Here is a 12,109-nt window from a genome sequence, read left to right on the forward strand (position 1 = left end):
CTGTCTTATCCCTGCCCTGCAATTCTGTATGCACTCTTCCACATATCATAGTTGCATCACATACACACAAGACTTTTAGTTATCTACAGATATGTGCAAATTACTTATATAAAAAATGCCCACAGAATCTCAATCACTGGGAAAATGTCTTCCTTCAATTTTTTCATGTTGGCATGGAAATCTGAATTCATAAAGCAAATCAAAATAGTCTTCAAGTCATGACTGACAATTTCTCCATGTTAATTCCATGCTAAATAACTTTGTGAAAATAGTTTTTGTTAAATTGTCAAAGTTTACAATTCAGTTATGATCCAAAACACAATTTTCTGTCAAATGATTTATATTTTGAGACTTAACTCAGACTTAGGTAATGGATGCAGGAGTACAACACATCAAATGTAGAACCAAACACTTGCTATAATCTGAAATAAGGTATAGATGTACAAAACCTTAACATTTTATGTAATTAATTTACATTTTATTGGCCATTATTAAATATATTATCTATTTGATAGTTACAGTTTAGTCATACATAGGAATGGCAGTTTTAACATGAATCTGTGAATGATTCGATATAGTACAATACAAAGTTGAAAGTAATAAGATTTAGTACATTAATGCCACCTAAGGTATGTTTTGGAATGTATATTTAATATTAAAACTATGCAACATAAAATTACTACTGTACCCAGTACAATAAATTGCAGTAATCAACTTACTGCCAATGGTTGAAGCAGTTATACAATTTATGTTTATTGTACGTAAAACATCCAGAATCAGGCACCATAAGTTTCTTATGAAAATACTCCAGTCGAGAAATCTGCCAGTTGTATATTTTTTTGATGACTTGCTGAAGCACAGCTTGCCCAGATGTCAACATGGCATTGTTTCAACCAAATACCACCATAAAACAACTAACTACCACCTATGTGGCTTGTTCCATTAAAAGAAACTGAAATCAAAAGATATCACCTTTGGCAAAACAGACCAAAAAAAGCTCTATCCCAAATCTTTATTTTAACTGAATGCCGCAATTCATTTAAGAAATAAAAATGAAACAGGAAACAAAGATACAGGCTCACCAAGAAAGTAAAGCACTTAAACCGTTCTACAGGATATAAAGACTAAAACATTTGCTTCTGTTTAGTTATCTGAATACGGAAACATACTTTGTAACAGGGCAAACACAAGGGTTCCACTACATTGAGAAACTGTTAATTAAGTTAAGACTTTCTACAAGTATAACAATACATTCATACATAAATTTCCTGGACGACTTAACCGTAATAAATAAAATATAAAATGGAAGATATATATTTGGAGAGATTATTCTAGAATTGCACCATAAATGAAATTCCTAGGAGAAAATAATATATTGCTACTTCACAACACAATGACTCAACCCTTCCTTTCTTCACAAACCAACTGAGCTGGTCGAAAATTAAATGTTAAAACTCAGATTTCTTCCATTTGGGCATCATTAAAAAACCAAATGGCGCCATCTCTGATGCAAAAGTAATGGAATGTAATACTGACATTCTGTAAGATGACATCTAATAATAATGGTCATTTGGGTACCCTGCAGCATTTTGGAAATCATGCTTAGCAAAACATTAAATGATCACCTAAAATTGCAAGTTTGTTCTGAGATTCACAATACCTTTGGGGACAAAAGTTAAGGACTGTGTTATTTTCCTCTACTTTTATTAAAGGGAAAATTAAGAAACTCACATTTTAGTTTTCTGCTTTTCTCTTAGTATTGTATTTTTGGGGAAATAAACTGCACAATTTTAACCAAACAGTGAAACATTTATAACAAACTGCAACCTTTATATTGCACTGTTACAATCAGAGACATTATTAAAATTTGTGCTTTGCTACAAAGTGCTGCAGTTTCCTGCAAACACATTAGCACTGAACTACCTTCATGGATTGCCAGAAAACAAAAAAGTTTAAATGCAAATCTGGGGCCCAACACTGTCACCTAAATAGGCAGGTGATGCCACTTGCAGGGCCTTTTGTTTTTCAAACTAACCGCATAGTACAAACTACATTTTTCCAAACTCATGTTCAATACACATTTAATTACCCTGCAGCCAGCAATGGTTATGTTTTTCCTTTGTGTAATGAAACCAATCATATGCACTAGAAATTTGTACTAAAGTAGTTCATAGTTCATCTGAAGTCATGACCACTAATAAAGCTCTGCTCTAGATCATAAAAACCATTGAGTCTCAGTGTGTTCCCTACTATTGTTAAAAATTGGCTTAAATCTACGGCATCTCTCTCAGCTCTTTAAGAGGGCTCCTTTTGCAAAGTCTTTGTCCTAAACCTCTACTGGCTGGATAGCACTGGCTTGAGAGTCTAAAATACTAAGGCAATCCTAGCTGTCTACAGAACAGCTGTTATGAGAATTAGAAGCCTCAGCTGACCCTTTTATGAAAACTGTGTCTTTGCACGTGCTAAGGGTTTTGTTATCACTGCCTCACATTGGTCAGCAGTAACAAAGATGGAAATGCATGTTCTCAGCGTAGAATAATTTCCAATCAGTTTAATTTGGACAATAAACCGAGAAAAAAGCCAGAGTCTTTATCGTAGATGATACAAACATAGCCATTAGTGTGTTTTCCATTCTCTACTTAATTACAAAGTACTGAATAACGAAAGCAAACAAAATGGAAACTACAGCAAAGCCTGCAACAATCAGGGCAGCAAACTGCTCATCAGTTAGTGTTTCCTTGTTGACCTTTGTGAAATCTACTGTAGTTTCAGTACTACTTGATGTTGGTTCTTGTCTCTGAGATGAGAATGGCACAGTGGGACTATAAGGTCCATATAGTTCTTGCATTCCAGCAGCATCGCGATACTGGCGGCCAGCACAGACTTTGAACCGATATTCACAGTTTGTCTGAAAGTTTGTTAAACGAAATGAAGTCCCTGGCCCTTTGTACACCTAGATTTAAGCCCAAAAACAACATAAGTAATTCAGCTCTTGTTAAACAAAATATATTTAAACAACTTTTTCAGTTAATGTTTGGTCTGAATCCAGGATCTTACATAAAAATCTTACACTGGCACTCCAATGTAATATCAACGAAGTGGTGCACCTGCAGAGGGTGCAACATTAAACTGAGGTCTGAATGCCTCCTCAACTGGATATAATAATGTATTGAGTCTTTTTTGAAGAGGAGCGCAGGAATTATCTCCAAAGTGCAGCCCTGGACAATATTTATCCTTCAATTTTGGAATATTGCGTTGAATTCTGGTCTGAAGGAAGGAGGAGAAAGTGAGGACTGCAGATGCTGGAGATCAGAGCTGAAAATGTGTTGCTGGAAAAGCGCAGGTCAAGCAGCATCAAAGGAACAGGATGCTCCTTGGATACTGCCTGACCTGCTGCGCTTTTTCAGCAACACATTTTCAGCCTTGAATTCTGGTCTCCCTACTACTGGAAGGATGTTGTGAAATGTGAGTGTTCAGAAACGATTTAGAAGGTTATTGCTAAGGTTGGAGGGTTTCAGCTATAGAGAGAGGCATAGAGATGTACAGCATGGAAACAGATCTTCTGGTTCAACTCATCCATGTCGGCCAGATGTCCTAAATTAATCTCGGCCCATTTGCCAGCACTTGGCGCATATCCCTCTAAACCCATCCTAATCATGTAACCATCCAGATGCCTTTTAAATGTTGTAATTGTACCAGCCTCCTGCAGCTCATTCCATACACGCACCATCCCTTGCGTGCAAAAGTTGTCCGTTAGGTTCCTTTTATATCTTTCCCTCCTCACCCTAAACCTAGGCCCTCTAGTTTTGCACTCCCCCAACCTATGGGTAAAAATCTTGTCTATTTATCCTATCCGTGCTCATGATTTTATAAACCTCTATAAAAGGTCACCACTCAGCCTCCGATGCTTCAGGGAAAACAGCACCAGCCTATTCACCTCTCTCGACAGCTCAAATCCTCCAACCCTGGCAACATCCTTCTGAATCTTTTCCGAACTCTTTAAAGTTTCGCAACATCCTTCCTACAAGGATGGAGACCAGAATTGCACACAATATTCCACAAGTGGCCTCACCAATGTCCTTTACAGTCACAACATGACCTCCCAACTCCTGTATTCAATGCTCTGACTAATAAAGGAAAGCATACCAAACGCCGCCTTCACTATCCTATCTACCTGTGGCTCCACTTTCAAGGATCTATGAACCTGCACTCCAAGGTCTCTTTGTTCAGCAACATTCCCTCAGACTTTACCATTAAGTGTATAAGTCCTGCTAAGATTTGCTTTCCCAAAATGCAGCACCTTGCATTTATCTGAATTAAACTCCATCTGCCAATCCTCAGCCCATTGGACCATCTGAGCAAGATCCCGTTGTAATCTGAGGTAACCCTCTTCACCGTATATTACACCTCCAATTTTGGTGTCATCTGCAAACTTACTAACTATACCTCTTATGCTCACATCCAAATCATTTATATAAATGACGAAAAGCACCGATCTTTGTGACACACGACTGGTCACTGGCCTCCAGCTTGAAAAGCAACCCTCCATCACCACCCTTTGGCTTCTACCTTTCAGCCAGTTCTGTATCCAAATGGCTAGTTCTCCCCGTTTACCATTTGATCTAACCTTGCTAAACAGTCTAACATGATGAATCCTGTCAAATGCCTTACTGAAGTACATATAGATCATGGCTGAATAGGCTGGGGATATTTTCCTTGGCAGGTCTTATAAAGCTTTATAAAACCATGAGAAGCATGGATAGGGTAAAGAGACATGGTCTTTTCCCCAAGGTGGGGGAGTCCAAAACTAGATGGCATAGGTTTGGGTAAGAGGGGAAAAGATTTAAAAGGGACCTAAGGGACAACTTTTTCCAAGCAGAGGGTGGTGCGTGTGTGGAATGAGCTACCAGAGGAAGTGGTGGAGGCTGGTATAATTGCAACATTTAAAAAGCATCAGGATGGGTATATGAATAGGAAGGGTTTAGAGGGCTATGGGCCAAATGGGACTAGATTTATTTAGTAAATCTGGTCAGCATGGACAAGTTGGATCCAAAAGTCTGTTTCTGTGCTGTACATTTCTATGACTCTTATTTAAAATCACAAAGAAACCTCTAATGCTAGGAAGAACTACTGTATCTAAACTACCTACATTCACACATCCACATTTCCTAAATTCAAACACTGATTACTACTCCAATGTACTTGATTAACTAAATTGTGCTTTATTTTATCCAGTGGTTTGAAAGACACTTTAAGAATGCAAAGTCTTTAACTTATCAAGCTATACACAAATGCCACCATCAACTACATCAGTCTGAAACAGATTTGGTTTACGAACTTAATGTGTACATTCATATATTAGTAAATGCACCGTAGAATTGCTCGCTATAAAGTTAGACGGATGTTTGCTTCTCCAGTTTTTATTTTGCCACTGTTTAGTGCCCCCTCGATTCACCATTAATCAATGATGCGTTAGTGAGCAATTTGTTGGTAGCTGTATCTGCTGCTCCATTGATCAAACAATTGCTAGTGTGTTCCTTGCTTCATTAACTTACCAAATGGTCGCTGTCTGCTGGTTCATTGATTGAATGAGTGTAGTGTGCTCCTTACTCTATTGATTTGTCAGTGGTCAATGTTCAATTAATTGATTAATTCACCATGCCTGTTTTTTAATTTATTACTATGCCCAAAGGTCTCTCGATTCATTAAATTTGTCATGAATTCTCCAGTGTCTCAGCCCCCTTTAAAAAAAATTCCTACTGCTGTACTGATTTATTCAACTATTGCAGTATTCCTACTGCCCTAATTAGCAGTGCTGAAATGTTCATCTGTAACCTATGCCAAGCTGTACAACACGAGGATTGTGATGGTTCAGATTTCATATTGCAATTGTACAATGTAAACAAATGTCAGCGCCTTTTTTCTAATTTAAATTCTCCTATTTTAATAAAAAATTCATGCTTTCATGGTAAAAGCTTCTGTTTTCCCTGGACGTACTCTACACTCTCTAAATGCAATGCCACAGGGAATAAAGTTATACATACTTGTAAATATTCAGGATATCTTACAAAAAAAGGTAACACTTCAAAGTTTAATGTTATGGAAAAAACAAACCGATCTTATGATAGATACAACAAAGAATATCTGAAAGGAGAAGGAAGACTAAGTTACTGATTGCGATTTCTGGCAAACAAAACATTACTGCATACGAGTAGAATTTCGAGGCTAAAATATTTAACATTGACACCCTCATTTACTAAGACTTTTTAAAGAATAATTTTACATAATAGCAACCAAACTGATTACCAAGTAACTGGTAGAGTCTAAATAGCAAGACACAGTCAGTCACCCAACTTTATAATTGACACCAATTTTTAAGAATGACAAAGGGTGGAATTTTATAGAAATTATTAAAATACTTAAGAGTCATAGACTCCTCCAGCATGGAGACAGGTCCTTTGGTTCTAACTGGTCTGCGCAGACCGAAATGTCTACCACGCTAAATCCATTTCCCTGCACTTGACCCATATCCTTCTAAACCTATTCGTGCATGTGTCCTAATGCCTTTTAAATGGTGTTAATGTACTTGCCTCAACAACTTCTGCTGGCAGCTCATTCCATATGCATACCACCCTCTGTATAAAAAGGTTGCCCCTCAAGTTCCCTTTTATTTTTTTTTCCCCCTAAGCTTAAACTGATGCCCTCTAGTCCACAATTCCCCAACCCTGGGAAAAAGACTGAGTGCATTCACTCTATCCATGCCTCTCAGGATCTTATACATTTCTAAAATCGCCCCTCAGTCTCCATCACTCCAAAGAAAAAAGTCCTAGTTTATCTCCTTACTGTGGAGTCCAGGCAACATCCTTGTAAATTTCTTCTGCACTCTTTCCAGTTTACTATATCCTTCCTATAGCAAGGTGACCAAAACTGAACACAATTTTCCAAGTGCGGCCTCAACACCATCTTGTACAACTGCAACATAACTTCCCAACTTCTATACTCAATGCTCTGACTGACGTTGCTTCCTCACTCTCCATATGAGTCGCACCAGAGAATCTGAAGGAGGCTAATTTTGTTGTTCCTCTTTTCAAGAAGGGTAATAGGGAAATCCCTGGCAATTACAAACCAGTCAGTCTTACACCTGTGGTCAGCAAAGTTTTGGAAAGAATTTTGAAGGATAGGAGGACTATCATAGTGTGATTAAAGGCAGTCAGCATGGCTTTCTGAGGGGCAGGTCATACCTCACAAATCTTATTGAGTTCTTTGAGGAGGTGACAAGACACGTCGATGAAGGTACAGCAGTGGATGTGGTATATATGGACTTCAGCAAAGCATTTGATAAGATTCCCCATGTTAAGCTCATTCATAAAGTCAGGAAGTATGGGATACAGGGAGATTTAGCTATCTGGATTCAGAATTGGCTGGCTGACAGAAGGCAGAGCGTGGTTATAGGTGGAAAGTATTCTGCCTAGAGGTCAGTGTTGAGTGGGGTGCCGCAGGGCTCTGTTCTTGGGCCTCTGCTCTTGGTAGTTTTTGTAAATGACTTGGATGAGGAGGTCGAGGGGTGGATTAGTAAAGTTGCAGATGGCACAAGGATTGAAGGTGCTGTTGACAGTGTCGAGGGCTATTGCAGGCTGCAGCACGACATAAATAGGGTGCAGAGCTGGGCTGAGAAATGGCAGATGGAGTTCAACCTTGAGAAATGCGAAGTAATGCTGAATATAAGACTAGACAGGATTCTTGGCAGTGTGAAGGAACAGAGGGATCTTGGTGTTCAAGTATATACATCCCTCAAAGTTGCCACCCAAGTGGATAGGGTTGCTAAGAAAGCATATGGTGTTTTGGCTTTCATTAACAGGGGGATTGAGTCTAAAGGCCACAAGGTTTTGCTACAGCTCTACACGTTCCTGGTGAGACCACACTTGGAATATTGTGTCCAGTTCTGGTCGCCCTACTATAGGAAAGATACAAAGGCTTTGGAGAGGGTGCAAAGAAGGTTTACCAGGATGCTGCCTGGACTGGAGGGCTTGCCTTACGAAGAGAGGTTGACTGAGCTTGGACTTTTCTGTCTGGAGAGAAGGAGGAAGAGAGGTGACCTGATCGAGGTATACAAGGTAATGAGAGGCATGGATAGAGTTAATAGCCAGAGACTTTTCCCCAGGGCAGGAATGACTGGCACAAGGGGTTATAGCTTTAAGATATTAGAAGGTATAGAGGGGACGTGAGAGGAAGGTTCTTTACGCAGACAGTTGTGAATACAGCGAATGAGTTGCCAGTGGTGGTGGTGGAAGCAGAGTCATTAGGGACATTTAAGCAACTGCTGGACATGCACATGGATAGCAGTGAATTGAGGGGCGCGTAAGTCAAGCTATTTTGTTTTACATTAAGGTTAATCCTCGGCACAACATCGTGGGCCAAAGGACCTGTTCGGTGCTGTGCTTTTCTATGTTCTATGATGATGGCCAGTGTGTCAAAAGCCTTCTTCACTGCCCTGTCTACCTGTGACTCCACTTTCAAAGAACACAAACAAATTTGTGAAGCAAGATCGTCCATGTTCATGGCCATGCTGATGGCTCCTAATCAAACGCTGTCTTTCCAAACACATGTATATCTGATCTCTCAATCTTCTCAAGTAACTTCCCTACAACAGGTATTAGGTTTACTGGTCTATAGTTCCCAAGGTTTTCTTTGCAGTTCTTCTTGAATAACGGCACATCATTCGCCACACTCCAGTCTTATGGGACCCCACCCGTGGCTAACAATGAAACAAAAACATATAGTCAGGGCCCCCACAATTTCTTCTCTAGCAGTGTCCGTGGATATCTCTAGTCAGGACCAGGAGATTTATCCACCTTCTTACATTCTAATATGCCCAACACCTCCTCTACTGCGAAATAGATTGTCCTCAAGATATGACCACTAACTTCCCCAAGATCCCAAGTCTTCATATCTTTCTCCATGATAAACACAGGAGAAATATTCATTGAGGAGTTAAACATACAAGTCCACTTTGGTCCTTGAAGGATTCTACTGTCTCTCTAGTTATTCATTTTCCTTTAATATGCTTAAAGAACGTTTTTGGATTCACCCTAATCTTCTCAGCCAAGTTTATCTCATGCCCCCTGTTCACCTTCCTGATTTCCTTCTTCAGTAACCCCCTGTATTCCCTACATACCTCCAGGAATTCCCTTGATCCTAGTTGCCTCCTCCTTTTTTCTGGTCAAAGCCTCATTATCTCTTGTCATCCAGGGTTCCATATTCCTGCCAACCTTGCCTTTCACCCTCACAGGAACATACAGACCTTGTACTCTGGATATCTCACTTTTAAAAGCCTCCCACTTGATAGAAGTCCCTTTGCCTGCAAACATCCTATTCTAACCAAACCCCGCAAGCTGCTGTCTAATTCCATCAAAATTCACCTTAACCCAATTTACAACTTGAACCTGTGGACCAGTTTTGCCCCTCTCTATAACTATCTTGAAATTAATAGAACAAGGGCCACTGGTACCAATGTGCTCCCCCAATGTCACCTCAGTCACCTGTCCTGCTCGATTTCCCAACAGTATGTCGAGTTTTGCCCACTCCCAAATAGGACAATCTGTATAAAGCTCTTAACAAATTCCACCCCATCTAAGCCCTTAATGCTATGGCAGTCCCAGTCTATGTTAGGAAAATTAAAATCCTCCACTGTGACAACCCTATTGCTCCTACAAGTCTTCCCAGTCTCTCTTCATATTTGTTCCTCTAATCCCCATTGACTAGTTGGGGGCTGAAAGTACAACCCCAATAACGTCACCATCTCCTTCTTATTTTGCTCCACTCTCAAAGCCTCACTGGATGATTCTTCTTAAATAGACAGTAACCATTTTGTCATGAAATTTATGGGACACGTGCTATTACTGCTGGCAAGGTTAAGATCTCAAGCAATTATTAATGGCGAGAACCTTTTCTTAAACTATGCTTTGCCTCTATTCCCTTCTCTTCAAGTCTTTAGGCCTGATTCTCTGATACTTTCCTTCTGGAGCTACGGAAGCTCTCAGTAAAACAAGAGCATTGCTAACTCTTGATTTTTCTTGAAACCTCCCAATTTCCCATGGCATTAATACCTAATGCAAGTTTGAAATGCAACCCATTCCTCTCCCCTGCTTCAGTAGTTCAGATGCATGAACTGCATCCATATTTAGCTCTCTTTATACATTGGACATTTGCCATTAATAAAAATCAGATTACAAACATATAATTTCAATATAGAAAAAGAGAAGTACTGTACCATCCTACAGGAAAAATTAATGAATCTCAAAGCTTTGAAATTACAAAAAAAACCAACATCTGCCTCACTGGGAGGCAGTATGTATTAAATTATTAAGTCATTTCAAAAGACTAAGTTAGAAAGCAAGCAGAGAAGATAAACCTTTAAATATTTAATGTATTAACTTATACTAGAGACAGAAACATTGAATTAATCAATTTTCTCCATTCCTATTTATTAGTTGGAACCTCAATTAATTAGACATTTGTATGCCAGCTTATGCTAATACTTTATGAAGTAACATCTAGCTCATTCTATAAAATAAGAAATTTGATGTGAAATTCAAGACTGACAGAGAAAGCTAGACTGTGACAGGAAAAGCATTACAAACATTAAGAGTTCCATTTAAGACATTTGGTATATTTAAGGCTTGCGTAATAGATCAAAAAACTGAATTAACTCTACCTGCTCAGTTTCTCTCCCAATAATTATCTGAAGTGTGTAAACAATTGCATCCCCTTTCATTGGCTGCAGTGCTTCCCATGTGATTTCACAAGTGTTTTCTTCTAACATTTGTACTCTGGGAGCTAAAAAAGATAAAACAAAATACATGAGACCAATGAGAATATCCAAAAGTTAAAATGAAGTGGTTTCTTTCTGTCACTTATAAATGTAAATCTCAAGTTAATGCGTCACAAAGTTGTTACAGCCATTTGGCCCATTATATAAACTTGGCTCCCTAGATGACATTGTGCCAATCTCCTACCTTTTTCCAATATCCCTGCACACCACTTCTATCCAAATAATCATCCAATGCCTTAAATGTCGCAACTGAACCTGCATCCACCCAAATTTTCAGGCAGTATATTGCATACCCTAACACCCTAAAGAGTGTTTTTCTCACAACATCCTTACTTCATTTGCACATTACTGTAAATCTATACCCTCTCATTCTGTTTTTACAAGTGGAAACAACTACTCTCCATCTGCCCTGATCAGTCCACTCATGATTTTCAAAACCTCTATCAAACCTCTTCTCAGCTTCTTCTCTCCAAGGAGAATAGTCCCAACTTCTTCAATCCAACCCCATAACTGAAGTTTCTCATTCCTGAAATCATGTTGTAACTTGCTTCTGCACTCTCTCCAATGCATTCCCATCTTTCCTATAACACGGCAGTCTTATAATATTTCAGTTCAGGTCTAACAAGTGTCTTGTACAAGTTCAACATCAATTCCTTGCTCTTGCAATATGTGTCCCTATTAATAAAGCAGAGAATATTATGCTTTAGTCACCGCTGTCTCCATCTGTCCTGGCACCTTCAATGACCCGTGCACACCTTCACCCACATCCTTCTGCTCCTGCACCCCCCTTTAAAATTGTAGATTTGTTTTATATTGACTTTCAATGTTCTTCCAAACAAAGTTCCAGGGCATCCTCTCACATTTAAGTTTGAATATATATTCCCACAGTCCCAACTCTAACACTATACAAGACACGTGCAAAGCCACTTGCATTTATTTACATACCACTGAATTATACAACCCAAGGCTCATTTCATCAGATCTTTCTCATTATTCAAGTGTTATATCTTTAATACAGTAAAAACTTATTCTGAATTAATAAGGTGAAATTGCTGAAACATGGTGTATTTATATGGCATGGAACATATGGGGAAGCATATTACTACAATTACTGCATCTGAAATTCTTCCATGAACATCCTACACAAGCCTATTCCTTTCTTAAACAGAAGATAACTAAGAGGGGAATAAATAAACCACTTCACTAAAGGAACTGCTTTTTAAAACTTAATGAGAATTAATCGTACTGATTGCTTAAATACCATGTTTGTACTGAAGG

General features: G+C 38.9%; 1 protein-coding gene across 3 annotated transcripts in view; it reads right to left on the reverse strand.

Moving 5' to 3' along the window:
- Window positions 1–993: 993 nt before the first annotated feature.
- LOC140495708 (fibronectin type-III domain-containing protein 3A-like) overlaps window positions 994–12,109 on the reverse strand; it is a 145,963-nt gene continuing 134,847 nt past the window's right edge. For all 3 annotated transcript variants that reach the window (XM_072594714.1, XM_072594712.1, XM_072594713.1), the window contains 2 exons: window positions 10,715–10,836; window positions 994–2,953 (listed from right to left, as the gene is read on the reverse strand). In XM_072594714.1, the coding sequence (XP_072450815.1) occupies window positions 2,636–2,953; window positions 10,715–10,836 (440 nt within the window). In that variant the 3' untranslated portion in view covers window positions 994–2,635. The remainder of the gene's footprint in view (window positions 2,954–10,714; window positions 10,837–12,109) is intronic.

The sequence above is a fragment of the Chiloscyllium punctatum genome, chromosome 25 (assembly GCF_047496795.1).
Source record: "Chiloscyllium punctatum isolate Juve2018m chromosome 25, sChiPun1.3, whole genome shotgun sequence".
NCBI lineage: Eukaryota > Metazoa > Chordata > Chondrichthyes > Orectolobiformes > Hemiscylliidae > Chiloscyllium > Chiloscyllium punctatum.